The 19,575-nt window shown below is 26.9% G+C and overlaps 1 protein-coding gene across 1 annotated transcript in view; it reads left to right on the top strand.

Moving 5' to 3' along the window:
* The first annotated feature begins 13,645 nt into the window (after positions 1–13,645).
* The window catches only part of LOC112595511, a 12,806-nt gene continuing 6,876 nt past the window's right edge, over positions 13,646–19,575 (top strand). The window contains exon 1 of the mRNA XM_025340762.1: positions 13,646–13,727. Coding sequence (XP_025196547.1) covers positions 13,710–13,727 — 18 coding nt within the window. The 5' untranslated portion in view covers positions 13,646–13,709. The remainder of the gene's footprint in view (positions 13,728–19,575) is intronic.

A 19,575-nucleotide genomic window follows, 5' to 3' on the forward strand; every position in this document is an offset into this window, starting at 1 on the left:
TTTATGTTGTTTTTATAATAAGCAGAGGAAAAAATAAACGCAACGGTCTACACTGGTACACAATCACCACTAAACGAAATAATATCACAATACATATGTACTTAATCGAAACGATAATACATACCTTTATTATGAGTATTCCTGAATATTAGCAAAAAATATCATAAATCACAATATATAATCGAAACGATAATATCTTAATTATGGGTATTCCCGATTATATATATATTATACATGAGTACTAAATACGAAACATACATTGTCCGGATTATCCGGATGTCCGGATTAGCGGGACTCTACTGTATCAGAAAATGCCTTATTTATTTTACTTATTATACTTAAATTATGTTCTCTATCTCAGCTCATATTGCATAATGTTATTAAATTAGCCAAGACTAGTTTATGAGTTTATTAAGGTTTATCTGTTTATTTATTAGCTATGTTTGTTGTTTAAAAGAACATTTTGCTTGCATGTATTGTCATTGTATTACTAAGCATATTTAAATGTACTGCCAACAGTTCCGATTTTTTGTTATTAGTTAAAATATTAGAGTAAGTTGATCCATTATCAAACTTAAAGACTTAAAGGTGAGAGCATTATATATTTCTGTCATTAGTTTATTATAATATTTAAATTTTTAGGCAAATTATAAGCAATTTTATGTATTATTATTTTATATACTCAACTCATTTAAAAATTTAAATATCATAAAAATCTAACTAAAAAACATAGATAATGTTCTTACCTTTATCTTTAATGTTAGGTCAATTCACTTAAATAATTAAACAGTTAACTTAATAAAAAAAATTGTATATGTTATGTATTAATAAAAAGTAGGCCGAGATTGGTCAATCGAACTTCGAGAAAATTTCAAAGAGTCGTTTTAAGTTTTTAATCAAACCTATGGAGGTTAATTAAAAATTTTCTAGAAATGTGCTGAATTTTTTTTTCTGGTAGAAGGTGTATCTTATGGATGAGGTAATGCATTATCTTGTCAACAAATGTGGAATGTAATTATTACTATTGAATATTAATATGGGCTACTACAGTCAAATCGCGATATCGTCGTCTACGGGAATAATTCTCCTATGTGAAAAAACGCTTTTTTTCAGTAGGGACAAAAAACTTATTTATAAATTAGCTATTATTCAATTTAATTTAAAAATACCTACAGTGTTCAATAAATAAATACTATTTTATTATTTTAAATTCTGTCATAATACATACTTTACTAATAAAGATATTTAAGGATTAAAATAAAAAAAATGTCACATAGGATATTTTTTTACCTGGAAGGTTATATAGGAGATTTTAAGTTTTCAAATTTTTATAAAATGTTACATAGGATATTTTATGAAAAAATTTAAATAAAATATAATAATAATAAAAAAATTAATTTTTAAATTAGATAATAACTTCAGTCTATTCAAATTACAAATTAAAAAAACAATATAAATGTTATTTTTGAAACACATTAATTAAATTATAATAATGATAATAAAATTAACTTTTTAATTAGACAATAACAAATTTCAAATGAAAAACAAAATATAATATTATTACATATTATCATAACATTATACAGTATAAAATATAAATTTTATTTTTATTAAACATATTTAATAAAATATAACAATACACAATTAAAGATTAAAAAACTTGACCTATCAAAATTTTAGGTACTTTCAGGAACTTGGTTACATTTTTTTTTTTTTTTTTTTGTAATATCTGAATGTTTCAAGGTAAAACGGATGATGGTCTTTTTTAACAACTTGTTTTAAAGACTGCAAGTCATAATATTTACTGTTAGATATTGGTAATGGTTCATAGTATAATTGACTTAGTTTTTGTTCAGGAATGTGTGCATTTTTTGTGGATGCTCTAGTTTTCTTACTAACATTATTTTGTTCTTGTAGAATAGCCCAGTCGGTGTTGAAAGAAGTTTTATAAAATATTTTCCCTTCTTTTGTATACAAAAGTTTACATATATTTATTACTACTTTATCACCAGCTTTCTTTCCTGGTCTCAGTGATTTAAGAGAACATATAGCATCAAAATTCTTAAAAAATGCATAATCAATTACTTTAATATTGTAATGTTGCTTTTTTCTTGCTATTCGCATTCTACTTATATAGTCTCCTGGAGAGTATAAGAGTGCTTTAAAATAATGTTCAAGGGTTGAGTGGACATTATCAGCTTCCATCATAGTGTGCCCTTTTATTAAGAACAATTGTTCAATTGTAATGCATTTAGCTAAAGCCAAAGAGCTTAATGTACTTGCCAAAGTCTTATTCCTGTTTTGGTAATTACAACCATCGGATATTAAAACAACTTCTGATACTTCACGAGGAAGGTTGTCAATATAGTTAATTATACAGGTTGTGAACTCATTGGCTGTCACATTACCATCTGTTTCATTCCATACATACAATGTTACATCATGGTCATTTAGTCTATAAACTGTAAAATTGTGCAATTGTAATTTTTGCTTATAAAACATAGATGAGGCTTCAGTTTTTGGACACAACAGAACACTCTCCAAATCCATAGTTATAACTACTTTATTGTTAGAAACTGTTGATTTATGTTTATTTTTTTCATCTCTTGCGCTATTTTTTCTTTCTATGTGTTCATTATATTCAGTTTCTGGTATAGTGCCCATTTTATAACCTATGCATAAATCACACTGGTCTTTTCGAGGTACAGCGGCAAAAAGAACTCCCTGATTAAGGAAACTAATAAAAACCACACCAAGTCAAATATCAAAAAAAAATTTTTATTTATAAATCGTACATATAATGCCATTTTATATTCATTTTTTTTTTAAAATTATATCACTTAAATGGCGGCCCTCATTCTCGATACACTGATTGAGCCTTTCACGGTAATTTTCTATGACTCTACGGGTCATTTCGAGCGGGATAGCAGCAATTTCCTGGGTTATTACCTCCTTCAGAGCTTCCAAAGTTTGTGGCCGATGTTGGTACACTTGGGCTTTAAGATATCCCCAGAGAAAAAAATCGCATGGGTTCAAATCCGGTGAACGTGGCGGCCACCCAATGTCACCTCGCAAGGACACAATATGCCCAGGAAACATTTCTCGCAGAATGCCGAGTGAATGACGAGCTGTGTGTGCTGTTGCACCATCTTGTCGAAACCACACATTTTGTTGTCCATACTCGTGAAAAAAGTCGTTCAATTTTAGCCGAAGAAAATGTTCTAGCATCTCACAATAGCGATTAGAAGTCACTGTTACAGTGGTACCGTCTTCTTCAAAGAAGTACGGACCCCACACACCAAACGCGAAAATGGCACACCAAACTGTAACCTTTGGACTGTGGAGTGGTCGCTGGTGAAGTTCTTGAGGATTGTGTTCAGACCAGTATCGAAAGTTTTGTTTGTTTACCGTACCTGAAAGATGAAAATGTGCCTCGTCCGTAAAAAGCAAAACATCTGTACGGGGAACATTCCGAAGGAGATCCCGACACAATGTTGTACGGGTTTCCAAATCTCTTGGAAAAAGTTCTTGAGTAACCACAATTTTGTAGGGGTGCATTTTAAGTTCTTGGTGCAGAATCCTCCGAACACTGCGATCGGATAAGTGTAAAGCAGCCGCGTGTTTCCGTGCAGAACGCCGCGGAGATTGCTCGATTGAAGTTCTCACAGCAGCCACATTTTCCTGTCCTGTTGCAGTCCGAGGTCGGCCCATCGACTTTCTTTTTAGTGCAGAACTTGTTTGCCTAAAATTCGATACCCAATTATGTATGGTTTTGCTATCGGGAACGGGATCACGTCGATTAAGCGCGAACCGAATACGAAACGCACGCTGGGTCGTTATCGGTGAACCGCCATTATTAATAAATTCCTCAACAACAAACGCACGATGCTCTCCCGACTATGCCATGATGAATACTAAAAATGGCATCGATAAGGCTTTCTATCGATGTAATTACCTCTAATGTACCTCCACCCAAATCCAAACTATAACCTTATCAAACTAGGGAGTTCTTTCTGCCGCACCTTGTAGATGAATTTTTATATTGCTCGAATCTAATGTTTCACGAAATAGTGTACATGAAGCTGGGGTTATATTTTCACAAACACACCACTCTTTATAAATATTGAACATACTTGCAATTGATACGAAATTTGATTCGACATAAATTTTTGATGTTGATTGACGGCAATAATGACTAGGGACATTTGGTAATAAATGTAACCAATCTTTTATATGAATAATATCATTTTGTTTTTTTAGTTGTCTTGGACTAGGGATTAATGAAATAGGTTCAGGATCATGTTCTGATTCTGATGAATTTGAATTAGCTATAGTTATTTTTTTAGTCCACCGTTTGAAACAATCTTCACCAATATTTAAAGTGTTTAAAAACATTTTTCGACATACCTTCAATTTTTGTCCATTAGCTAAACACAACCGTATATCACGACTCTCAGTTTTCCTACCATAATCTAATTTGTTTATTTTTCTTCTTCGTGTAATTGGACGATTAGTCACAAGACCTTTTATATAACCTCGTTTTTCCTGCCATGTTTTAATTTTCCAAAAGAATTTGAAAATATGTTTTCGGTCTTCATCAGAAAATAAACCACACATAAAACTGTTAGAACTTTTTTGGTTTATAAGTCAATGATTACACCTTGGTTTTATTAGTCTTTTTCCTATAGGAAAAAGACTAATGAACAATTTTTCCATCTACCATTTTAAATCCAACATACTCCTTTCCAGCTAGCCTATTTTTTGGGATTGGTATTTCACTTGTCTTTGTCCACCATTAATTTAATTTAGCTGTTCATCAAGGTTGTTTTCAATAGTACTAATACATTCAGTATCAATTTCAGATTCTAATAAAATTTGATTTTTAATTACTTCACTTAATATAATACCATTTTGAGAATTATTTATCAATATTGGACATTCCTTAATACCTTCATCCAATATAATATTATTTTTATTTGTGTTATATAAAACATGGTTACTTTCATTTACATCAACAATACTATTTAATTGTATTGTTGTAATATCAGTTTTATTGTTATTGAATGTTGTACTATTTTCAACTAAATCATCAAAATTAAATGACGTATCAATTTCTATATCATAATCATCTATAAAAATACCATTTAATCGGTTTGCGTCAATCTCAATTTCATTGCCATTATCGATCCAATTTTCTACTTTATCTGTGTCTTTGTTGACGCACATCTGTGTATTGACTTTGTTATTTTGAGTGACCATGGCTGCTATTTTTCGACCGCGATTCATTTTAATCTAGATATTTGGATAACACTATTTTTAATACCTATTCAAAATTATATTACGCTTATAAACTTTAGTTGTACTTACCAATTTGTTAAATTGTTAAACATTAAAAGTATACGCGAATACGCGATCACATTGACAACAATTAACGATCACGTTTAACGTTATTATCAGTTTGAAAATCATCTATGTACGCTATCCCCACGCGACATTAACCAATCCACAAACGACAATACCTCCAATGTGATTGCTTATCATATTTGTATTCACATAGGAGATATTTTAAAAATGTTATAAAAACATCATGCACATAGAAGATTAAGTATTCACATAGGAGATATTCCAGAAACGTTTATAGTTAGCCCTGCACATGAGAGATTCTTTAATTTATATTTCATTAATCGTAAAAGAAAGATAACACATAGGAGTTTTAATCATATAAAAGCTAATTTTTTTCTGAATCCAGTGATACCAAAACCTCAATTTGCTAATTTTTCACATAGGAGATTTATTCCCGTAGACGAATTATAACGAATTTCAAGGGACCGAGAAAAAAATTCATTATTTCGAAAGTTCGTTACGTCGAAATTCATTATTTCAAAAGAATATACCAATTGAATTCGTTATAACGAGATTTTCGTTATATCGCGAGTTGACTGTATACCAAATTGAGAGCTGGTAGAAAAATATTTCTCGAAAAATCGAGACTACCCAATCTGACCCTGGTAAGAAGAGGACAACACATGCAGATATGACGTCCTGTTAGCACTTTAAAAAATTTTGATATATCAATTTATCTATTTATTTATAATAACTAATAAGTAATAGCATTTATGGATAATCAATAAAAATATATTAAAATAATTTTATAAGTACAATGTATAAAAAGTTAGTGCTTTGTCACTTTATTCTTTTTTGTGTTTATTATGTATATTTTTTTTACTATAATAATTTATTTATTCCCTTCAGTATTTTATTATAGTTTTATTAAATAATTGTATAATATTAGGTATAAAATATTTAAATACGCTTAATGATTTGTTTATACACAGTGTTGTAAATGTCATCTAAGTTCTTACACATTAAAGTAACTAGAAATGACTGTCAGATGTTTCTGTCAATGGATCATGTTTTTCATGTTAATAGATTTTAAATGAAAAAATTATCCAAATTAATGTGTGAAAATATTGTACATTTAAAGCCATTTGACTAAATTTTAATAAACGAAACTTTCATATGGATGTAAAATAATATAATGTGTACTTATTTTATATTTTTACACCTAATAATAATTATTAGTGTTGTAATCATTGATTTGTTAAAACTTTATACAAAAAAATTATTTATCAATTATTATATTTTACCTATTTATTTTAAACTATAATAAAAACTAAAAAGAAATAAGTTCCATTACCAAGTATGCATCGTTAAAATATTCAAAATTGCGACTAATAAAATAGATTTGTACAAAAATAAGGTAAATTATTTATAATCTATAAGTTATAAGTTATATAGCATATAATACATATTACTGTGGATAACGATGGGTACTTAAATATTTAATTTATTAGTATGAAAACATAAAATCTAAATTATATTTAAAATTTTGGGATATACATACCATATAGATTATATACAGGTGTTCTAAATTTCACGTGACAGCAGATTTCAATATGATATACTTAAATTAAGAAAAAATACCTACATGAAAACCTCTTTGAATCGTATAATTTAAAATTATCTAATATTAATTATTTATTAAAAAGGGGTGGTTATGGGGGTAACTTAAAATTCCAAATAGGTACATATGTTTTTAAAATTAATTCATGTATGATTTATTTTTAATAAATTTTGATGTATCGTTTATAATTATGCATTAATAATTTTAAAAAAAACTAATTACATTCGAATTTTAGGTTTAATTTGTGAAATGCCATTAATGAATAATAATAATATACGTTTATACTCCTATTATATGCCGATGCATTATTGTATTGTAAATCTGTACATCTACACTATTTAATTATCAATTTCTTACAATATACAGTAGTCAGTAGTCAATAAAAAATTGTTATCTGTATTATTGTTTGATATTATAACCAATTACATATTATTATTTTCGATGTCCTAATTGCATTTCTTTATCAGAAAATCGACGAGTTTATAATTTTAAATAATAATAATATGTATAGGTGACCGTGATAATAGTGTTGTGTATTGTAAAATTATTTTATCAAAATATACTGAAAATTGAAGTTTGAACCACATCTAAGTAGTAGTTAATATTGTCATTGTGGTAGCACTTACAGACTTTCACCGTAATATTTTATTAATATAATAATAATAATAATGATAAATGATTAGGTACCATGTGATTCGTTGTCACTTAGTTCTTACTTCATGATTTTTATGTGACAGTTAAAACTTGAAAGTTAAATTAAATTAAAGTACATATCTAATTATTCCATTATTTCAATCAAGTTGATATTTTTAAGTTATTATGGTAAGTGCATTTGAATTTTTATCAACTGGTTGTTATTGTCCGAAAATGATTACATTTATTTTTAACTAACACCAGAAAATGTAATTTTGATAATTTAGCACATTTCTCTATTTACACTTAGAAGGTAGGTACTTTATATTTCTTGTTTGTATTATAGAAGAATTATCATTTTGGATATTATTTTCTACTAATTTGTTTAAATATTGGTCACACTTAATATTGTAATAAATATAGCAGAATAGTAAATACCTATACTATGATTTATTATTGGATTAAACTAATTTTAAATCTCTGGCATGAACCAAAATTCTTTAAGTTAAACTAGTCAATAAATTTAAATATTATGTTAATTGTAAATTTATTATTAGTGCTTGTATTAAATATAACTTATTATAGTCTCGCAGTTATATTTTATAAGGTTATTAACATAGAAGCAACCATTGTTAACTAATTTAAGCATATTACTACTTAAACATAATTTTTAAGTAATTTTCTTAAACATTAGCCATATTAATAGTAAATAAATATAGTGAAATAGGAATTTAATCTAGTAAATTTAGTTTGTCATACTTATCTTGATGGCTCGCTAATTTTAATTCACTAAAATTTATTAAGTGGTATAACAATTATTTGACTTTAACTTAACCTATTAGTGAATGTTGATCTTTATGCATCAACATTTCAAATATCTTTACATTTATTAAAATTAAATTAAAAGTTTAAAAATTGCCTTAATATCAGAGACAAAAATTCTTCTAAATACATTGTTAAACGAAATCATGAAGAAAAATAGAAATAAATAAGTTTTTTATCCTTGCCTAAAATCTAATAATATAAGCCATTCACCACTCAGAATATATTATAATTTTTACAAATGCAATTGATATCCAATTATCAAAAATAATAAATATGTCATTTAAAATACTTATTAGTTATTAATTATGTTTGATGTCATGATTGGGACTTAGGTGTTGTTACAATTAAATTAAAAACTTATAATATCTATATTAATATAAAATTATACATTTTGTATGTATGTATATATTCAACTATGTATTTTGCATATAATGCATATAATACAGTTTTTACTTATTATAGGAAAAAAATTTCATATAAATGTAGTTTAAAAATTTAAATTCCTATAGGTACCTGGTACATATTATGTAATGTATTATACTAATGTTGTGTAAATATTGTGCGACTTCCATGTGATTAGCTTTGCACTCCATGCCATAACTGATGAAATTAGTTTTATTATTATTATACACCTATCTATTGACCTATCAATTTTTTTGTATTCAATAACATGGATATTTGAGCAATAGGTATTATTATTCAAAAAATAAAAAATTGATAATCCAAAAAATAAATACATTTTTTAAATAAACTGAGACAAAATTGTATTAAATAGTTAGCATATGCAGTATGTAAAATTATCATATATTAAGGTATATTACCTTATTTTAATATAATTATTAAATATTAAATTTTAATCGCATTTCATTTAAATCCATTTTTGAAAATATCAAATAAACACTTTTATGAACACTGCACAAACACCACTGTCTTTATTACAGGTTTATTACAGACTGTTACGATACGATACACATAGTTCGATATACAATAATCAATTATTATGGGCAATAAAGATATTTATCTTTATGTATCGAGAAATCGATAACATAAAACCGAGTTAAGATTATCTGTTCGATCGGGAGTGTCAATTTACAACATTGCCTAAAATAATACGGACATTTTGATAAAACTATGATATATTCAACAATGCCTAACATCATCAGTAATTATCTACAATGACTAGGAAATCACGACAATTCCTAAATTATCATTTTTTCTGACAACATATATATATATATGTAATAGATAAGTCAAATAAGTAATAATAGTTAATAATAAGATTTATGTAAAATCAAATACAAACAGGTTTATATTATTTATAATATTTATATGTTGATCAATCTGAATTTTGAATGTTGGGAAGATATTCTATATTTAAATATAAACCATAAACTTTTTGAAATTTGCTAGTATAAGTTTACTATGTAAATATGGTACACTATTTAAACAGAGTAACAAATGTTTCTAATACATACATAATATCTATTATTTATATTCTTAACACAGTTTATATCAATAATTTAAATTTTGACGGATATACCTATTTTCTACTATAATCGAATTATATGAATAATATCGGATTATTCGTATAACCATTAAGATCATTCGAACAAAACTATCCAATTATTACTCGATAGTTCCCATCATTAATTTAATTAGTTTCATTACGTGTATTCTGATCGTATTTATAAATAATATTATTATTAGGGCACGGATTTTGTAATACTCAACAACTAGTAAAATTTATTGTAGTATGGCACTAAAATATACTAAAAATTGCACTTAAAATATTAAAAATTTCACTAAAAAATTGAACCATATGTAATTTTTTTAAATTTTCAAAATCAATGTCCTTCGGTTTGAAGCCAATGAGTTTTTATACCTTGAAAAACTTCATTCTATGTTGTTTGATATTAGCGAAGCGTACTTAAAATAAACTAAATCACTTACTGCAAAATCTTCAGGTAAACCTTCTAACATCATTTAAAAAATCGTTTAAAAAGTATAAAAAAAAAGCGAAATTGTGAAAAACTTAAAAAAAATTTGTTAAAATTTTTTTATAAAATACCTTGGTCTAACCCTCGATCAACGCTTAACCTGGGCTCAACACATACGTGAAAAAAAACTATCCCTAAACAATCAGTTACGTATGCTTAAGAATTTAATTGGTAATAAAGCCACCCCTATTAATATCAAACTTCTCCTGTATAAAACCTTATCAAAACCCATTTGGACATACGGATTGCAGCTATGGGGAAATGCTAAAAAGTCAAACCTGAATAAGATTCAAGCTTTCCAAAATATGACCTTAAGAAAATTATTAAACGCGCCTCCATACATATCAAACCATACCCTACATTTAGATTGTAACTTAAACACTATTCATGACGAAGCTAAACGCTTTTATAAAAAATTTCATAACTGCTTATCCTCTCATTCAAATCCACTTATTAAAAACTCATCATCCCTCACAATCCCAGGTAGCCCTCCAAGGCGACTTAAACGTAAACGGTGCAGAGATTTATTACTTTAATAAAAACATATAAGATTTTACTAAATGTATAATTTATAATACAATTACTAATATATAACTAAATCGAATATGACTAAATCAAGTCGAAAGTGTCATCAGTGGGTGGCTTCTTTCCTCAAATTTATGTATATCACCCTATTTGTTTGTCTCCCTTATCGCACATAGGTATACTTATTATGTCTAAGATATAGATTGTTCTAAAAATAAAAATAAAATTGTTTTATAAATGAGTAAATTCAATAAAATTGCAATAAAAATCCAAAAGTTCCCAAAAATTGCACTTTTAGATTTTAGTTCGTATTTACATGATACGCATTCCAAACTTACTAAGCAATTAATTGAAAAAGTAGAAAAAAGTTGCAAATGCAACAACATCCGTGCCCTAATTATTGTTATGTAGTATTTGATCGTTCGAGCTTGACACACATAATAAATGAATTCTTACCGGCTACTGTACTATTAACATTTTTATTCCGATGAAATCGATCAAGCGAGATGACACCGGGTACCGGGCACGCGCATACTTGCAAAGCAATAGCAGCCCCATCATCCCTCCACCAGTCCCTGTAACTTAGTGACGCAAGGTCGCGCTTTCGCTGTCGTCTCCATACAAGTTGCTGTTGTCACTGAACAGAGCGTACCGTTCTTCCATTTTCTCCTACACAGTTTATTCCATAGATACGTGTCGACCATTTTGGACTTTTCGCGCGATTGTTCACGGCGCCTGTCGGACGTCGTATTGATACAGTTGTCGTATGATCGAATTCATCAGCTAATTATTATTTTATTCCAAGTACCTACTTGCTATATTTATTTAGGTAGGTACTACGTACAAGTTTGTTTTTGAACAAGAGTCTCTTGGACACAGGGTAAGTAATACCAATAACCAATATATCAATTTATATCAATTTTATTTTGTTTTAAATGTTTTAATGATATAGGTATTGACGTGGTTGAGTCTAGCAGTCTAGCTTATTCATTAATTTTTGTTAAATATGAGTTCACATTTAATATGTTATATTCTATCATAAACTTTCTATCTTACGCGTTTCATTAAATTTTTATTTTACATTTAATTAACGTCATCGCTACTCAGTTATTTATTGGCCAGTGTCCACCAGGATTCCTACGACTTAAGAGAGCGAGGGGCTCTGATTTTTGTTTAATTATTTATGTATAAAAATTATTATGGCTCGATTATTATTTACGATATAATTTCGATCTTAACAAATAATTTTACTTAATTAAAGAATTATCCCGTCTTTTCGTACATAACTCTTTAATCTATATTATGTTATCACTCTTATCATTTACTTGTTTATATCGTTCAACTATTGTAATAAATAATTATTATTGTTTAGCCAATTTATTTTTTAATGTTGCTTATTTGTATTTTGAGAGCTTTGGACATATAATAATTTAAATTATTATTTTGTGATTGCTCTGTGCTATATTTAACAATATTTATATTAAAATAAAAACAAAAATTCGCGCTTTCTACAGTAGGTAGAGAGGGTTTGTTGATCTGTAGTTTTCTCGAGTATACTATATACGTTGAAAAATCGATTAACTTTCAAAAGGGAAAGTGTTTACTCTTCACTATCTATCGCGCCATCATTATTTACTACATGTTTGCAATAATATTAATATAACTAACATGAAAACATTTGAAATTAATATATTAGAAATATATAAGAATTTACTACGCAGGTCTAAAATAAGTATTTTTAAATACATAGGTGGGATTACATGTATGAAAAGTTTTAGATGCCGACATTTTTCATGTAATGTTTGTAATATATAATATGTATGTACATTCATCGTTAATTAACGTGTTCTGTATAGTAAACCGAGTGAAAAATCGGATAAGCCAAAATAGTATTGGTTACTATTTAATTAATATTAACTAAAAAATATTATTATTATTATTATTATTAATATTTTGTAGTGGGAGAGGAGGGGAAATTATTGAAACTCACAATAATATCAAGTTTACGTGGCCCACTAGGGAAATGTCCAAGCAACCCTAAATAGCTATTATACATATATTTTAATTATTGTTCTAACATTAATTACATTTAGTAAAATGTTTTATTTGTAAATTTGTTTCGATATTAACTAATACATAAGAGGGAGGGGGGATTAGCTTTCCCCTTCCATCAAACAATTATATCATTGGTAAAACTGAGATTGTTAGTAGATTTTTTAGTATGCCTAAATTATTTCGTATATTGAATATTATAAATTTGTAAATGGTAAATATTTATCCTTTATCTTAATGTTAATGTTAATTTATTTTCAAATATTTTCTATTATCCTCTTCAATTATTTCTATAAACGACAATATTATATCAATTAGTAATTATTATTATAGACTATAATTAATAATTACAGTATATTAATATCTCAATAGGTAATATGTAAATAGATCAGCTAAATCTAAATATTTCTAGCATAAAACAACGGCATCAGGTAGATAAAAAGGTATATTATGTGGAATTATGTATCGTCCAGTAGTTTATTATTCTCACCACTATTACATGACCTACTCGATAAGTACTCTTGACATCTATTGTGGTAATAGAATAATCATGCATTTGCCTACATTTTTTCAATTGATTATCATTGTTTTTATTTTTTCAGATTATTATAATGAAAGTCTCTAAGTATTATTTACTTGTATTATTTAAGTTCAATTTTTATTTACATATCATTGAAGTAATATGCAGATCTGTCCAATCATTGCTGAAAGTCATGAAATTTGTAACTAAGGTATTAATATATTTTTGTAAATTATTATATTTACGTAGTTTAATAACTAATAATTTAACTTTGAAGAGTAGGTACATTTAACAAATTATTTTATTTATAAATATATTGGCGTACATTAGCTATTATTAAATTTAATATTTTTAAATTCATTTTTGAATCATAAAATAAAAATTAGTCCTTCTATTAGGGTCTTAGAATTATCTAAATTTCAACACTGCTTGATATTATAAAGTGAATACCCCTTCAGGTAAAGAACTATTATAACATTTATAACATTTATTTTCATTTTTTAGCTTTTTTTCTTCGATAATAACTTTTAAAACATTTGTTAGTTGTTATTAATGATTAAATTAAATATTTAACTTTCTTGTTGGTATTTTAACCAGATTACTTGACATTGTTATTTATAAAATACAATTTTAATGATATCGTTTTACATCATTTCTACATAGATTTTATTTTTTATTGATTAAATTAAATTAAAATTATAATTGTACATAATTTATTGGTTTAATTCTCTACCTTGTAGATGATAATCCTCATTTAATAAAGAAGAATTTGTTCTTTACTCTCAATTATTTTGTAAACTTTCAAATGAGAATTTAATAATCAGGTAAAAATGTATTAAAGTTCCAAGAAAGTAACATTCTTAACATTAATATAAACTTTTAAAACCGAATTCCAACAAATTTTAAGGACTTAGTCCCCTCCAAGTTCCCTCTCTATTTTCGCATTTTTACTAGACTACTTAAGCAACATAATCTACTTAATATACTTTATTTACTTTTTTGCTAACTAGCTACTTGACTTTTTAATCAAAAACATGAGGTATACTCTAATCGAATATTTATGATAAATAAATGTATGTAAAAATATATATCGTTACACTAACGGCAATACCTCTTATCTACATTTTTATGATTTTTCAGGAACAACAAAAATCTGAATAAATATTAATGTAATGACATTTCAAATAAATTTAGACACTATTTACATAAAATGTATAGTTTAATCATAATAATATGTTCCAAAAATAACATTTTACCAATTGGTGTGAAGTTAGTGTAGATACGTGGAATCACCATGATATAATGTGCAGAATGTGCAGATACAGGCTATTACCTATTAAGTTTATTTTTGCATAATATTAAACTATCTATAATAAAATTGTATAATTTATTAAAGTGTTAATCATTATAAGGTACTTAACAATAGGTTAGGTTATTCAGGTTATTGTATTAATAAAAAATTATTGTTTTTTAACTGAAATACCTACTTCAATACTTAATATTCTAAATTACGAAATAATAAAATTAAGGATATCCATAAAAATATTATTAGAGTAGTAATAATAGGTATTTATATTTTTTTAACAATTCAATGAAATAACATATAAATCAACAAGATATGTTTAACAAAATATAACAGATATACATATTTAAAAATAAAAAAAAAACAATCAGAATTCTAATAAGACGTGTACTTAAAATTGTTTGATAAATAAAAATAAAATTTCACTTCTCTTGATATAAAATAAAATAACTAACATAAATTTAAATTAAATAATTTTAACTGGTTTAAACTGTTTTATACATATTATAATAAATATATTTTTTTAATATTAAAAAACAATCAGACTTCTAATTGTATGAAAAAACTTAAAAATAAATAAAAATAAAATTACACTTGATATTATAAAATAAAACAACTGACTTATACTTAAATTATTTTTTCTAATAAATTCAAAATTAATGTTCAATACATAATATTAAACATAAAAATAAAATGATTCAGACTTCAAAATTACAAATATAGTTGTATTTGTCTTGTCTTAAATTAATTTTTTTAACTCAGACTTTAAATTCTTATCTTTAGGTCTTTACTTTAATAATATTAACAAAATATTTTTTACACTACTTACTAGGAATGTAATATAAAATGTTAACAGTGAGACTATATTTTAGCAGCTTTGGTTTTGAAAGTATTCAAATGGAGTAATGTATCATAAAAAGAATGAGTGTCAATGGGCATAAATTGTTTTAATTTTTGCACATCATTCCATTTGGATTTGATTAAAGGTAAAGAGCTTTTGTATAATTTTTGAAACTGAAACTCTCCTTCGATTTTGTTGCTTTAATTTTGGTTATTTTTTTCTAATGATTTTCCTGGGTATTTCACAGTATGGTTCACTAAACAAAAGTTTATAATAAATTTTAAACAATGACGGATCATACAGCAATGCCCGAATATCTTACACTTCTGGTTCACCTTTACTTACTTCTGGCCTAATTGATGTATATTCTTTTAGTGACTTAAAATCATAGAAATAATCATATTTTAGTAATACTGCTTTATATGCATTCGGATATTTTCTAGCTTCAGTAGTTATTCTGATATAATCAGAAGGTAGAAATATATCTTTATTGCAAAGTTTTCTTTCTATCATACTGTGAGTGCTGTCACACTCCAACTCCATTTGGGTATGGCCTTTTATTAAAAATTTTTGCTCAATAGTTACATTTTGATGTTTTGAAAATTGAAGAAGTACATTGGACATAATAATATTCTTATTTTGATAGCCACAACCGTCTGAATAAATTATAATAAGTATTTTTTCAACATATACTGCTGTTAAATGCTTAATTAGTATAATAATAAACACCAAAGCTTCTAAGTCGCCTACGCCCTCATGCCACCAATCATAACAATTAATAGTGGCTAAATTGTAAATAGTAAAATTGTGGCATTTAAATTTCATAGAGTAATACAAAGAGCTGGCTTCCAAAGATGGATAAAGTTTAACAGCTTGCATATCCATAGTAAAACAATATTCTTCATTTTTTTGTGCCCTACTTTTATCTAACTGTTTTTCTTCCCTAACACTTTCTTTGTATGCCAAGTGTACTGCATAATCATCTTCACTTATTTGATTCATTTCATATGATGAACAAAAATCACATTGATCTTTACAAGGGCTAAAGATGTAAATTTTGTTAACTTTCATTTGATTATTAAAATAACATTTACTAAATGGTTTTAATTCATCTTCATTGCATTTTTTGGTATAGCATTCATAAATTTCTTGAAAACTGAAGAATGGACCTTCTAAGTACAACCTCTTAGATCTTTGTCTACAATAGTGTAATGGCATTTTTGGTAAAATTTTAAGCCAGTTATTGAAATGTTCTACACAGGTATGTAAAGCACTTTTTCTTGCCAAAGACTGGGGTGATATCTCATTAACAGTTTTATCAAGAGAGTGCTTAGAATTTTTTGGAAGGCCATTAGTAGATTCTCTAATCCAATTATGAAGCATACACTCATTAAACCCTAGTGTTGCTAAAAACATTTTTTCACAAACAGTTACAGGAGGAAAATCTTTATACTTTAAATTATACTCATAAGTATTTTCCCGTCTACTATCATCACTATTCCCTTTAGTAGATCGCTTTGTTTTTATTTTATTAACCAAACTACATGCTAGTGTTTTCTTTTCTTCCCAAGTGGCTATCCAAAATGTAACAAAAATTTCTAACCTTTGGGTTTCATCAAAAGTGTTACAAAATTTATTTTTTGCTTTTTTACAATACAGAGACAAACATGTTGGTTGAATATTCCTTGGTGGTTTTAAAACATTGTGACTTACTACTGACTTTTTTTTTCTGATACCCAATATATTCTTTACCATTCATTCTCAAACGTTTTGTAGTTTCTCTTTTCCACTTATCAGGTTAAGGTATTATATTACGACGCTTTTCACAATTTAAAACATTTTCTTCACTATCCTCAACAATTAAATTTATGTCGTTTAATTAAAAAGCTTTAACAAATAAAGAATAATTTTGTAAGTTTTCATTACTAACAACCAAATTATTGTCAATTAAACTAAGCTTTAAACTATTGTCAACTATATTTTTTGATTCAAACTCAACATTATATTGTTGTGGGACTTCATAAAATATTATGTTATTTGATTCATTTTCTACAAAATATTGAGTATTATCAGGGTACATATTTTGTGTTAGTAATAGTAAAATGTCATCATTTTTTACAACATTTACATTATCCAAATTGGCCAGGCCTGTATCAAAATCTTCAAACACAAACTCCGCAGTAGATAAAAAATCATTGAATGTTTGATTTCCATGATTTATATTTGGCTGGACATTTGTATTTGTTTTTACATTATTTCTATATGATAAGTCTAAAATTGTTTTTAATCTTCGTTTGGACATATTATTTGTCTACGAAATAACAAAAATATATTCAGTAAAATTAATTTAATATAATAATATAGTGTAGCATAAGACAAATTTCAATAATTTTGTAAGTACCTTTACTAGCGATCTGTGATACCACGTAATTACTGAAAAACAGTTTTTGTGGATTATGTCAATAACACGTATCTGCAGTTGAGTACATTCAAACTTGTTCTGAGGGGAGGGGGGATTAAAAAATAACCAACACAAAAACCTTCCTTTTAAAACCTACCTATTTTTCTAACAATAAAATACATATAAATATTAATAAGTAAAATAATAAAACAAATACAAAGATTAATATATAACTTATGGCAGGTTAGTATGTAATGAATATTACGCAGTGTTCGCGCAAGTTATCGAGTGCGATAACTTCAAATAGATATTAATGCACCACCGAAAGATGAACTAGAATAACCGTGGATAATTGCTTAAAGAATGACCATACAAAATATAAACATTCGAGTTGTATGTAAAGTATGGATTACAATATAATATGACAACGTATAAATTAACGTATCACCAACGACTGAAGTGCTGACATACAATGATTGATAATGAGTAGCAGATATCACAATCACTTTCGTCGTGGTGATAATAATATTAAGAAAATAAGAAATAATAATAATAATATTCGACCAAACACGATCTAAACAATCTGGTACAATTTGTATATATAAAAATATAAGATATGAAATAATGACAGTATTTGTGAGGACTCCGTTCCTATGCCGATGTTGTCGTTGGCAGGTGACCAATTGACGCGACGATGAGGCACTGGTCATGTTTCGTCTTGAGCACGACGGTATAACAACAGGCAACCAAAACAATGATAATAAGATCTGATAGTGCACACTTGTAATTTACACGTCGACCGATCGGTACAAACGGAAGTCGCGTTGTAATGTTATATTAATTTAGCAACAATCGGAACAGCAAGCCTCAATTCTAAACTAAGACCGCAAGACAGTGGTATATTTATATTTAAGTTTGGAGTGCGGATGTCCACAAACGATATATATGTATGGTTCGGAACGCAGAAGTGTAACCAGTGAAGTCTAGGAATTTCAAAACAGTTGGGTCAGAACATTTTGTAAAGGCCATCCTTTTGAGGTCACGCAACTTTTAAAAGCAAGTTATATTTATTTAGAACAAAAATGTCCTCATACCCTCTTTAACTCGATCATTCAGTGATGCTTTAAATAAAAATATATGTTATACCTACTCATACATGTTTTAGCAAAAACAATAAAATAAATGATACAAGAGTTATCATATTTAATGTAAATAATTCTACCATCTTCTATATTCTAACTACACTTAAATAGTAAATTGATTAAGACCTTCATAATAGTAGTAAATTTTAAAACAAGTAATAGTATTATAAGCATTAACTCACAAACACTTTTTAGAAATAACAGTTGAGACTCAAATAAATCAGTACCTTTATTTTCTTCTATAGAATACGTTTTTACAAATTTTAATTAGAGCATCTAAAAGTTTTCTTCTTTTCTCATTTTGGCAAATGTTTTCATAACATTGTTGTAATCCATATCTTCAACAACATTTCTAGCAATACGTAAGCGGCG

The sequence above is a fragment of the Melanaphis sacchari genome, unplaced genomic scaffold, assembly GCF_002803265.2.
Source record: "Melanaphis sacchari strain LSU unplaced genomic scaffold, SCAv2.0 Contig27_pilon_pilon, whole genome shotgun sequence".
Lineage (NCBI taxonomy): Eukaryota > Metazoa > Arthropoda > Insecta > Hemiptera > Aphididae > Melanaphis > Melanaphis sacchari.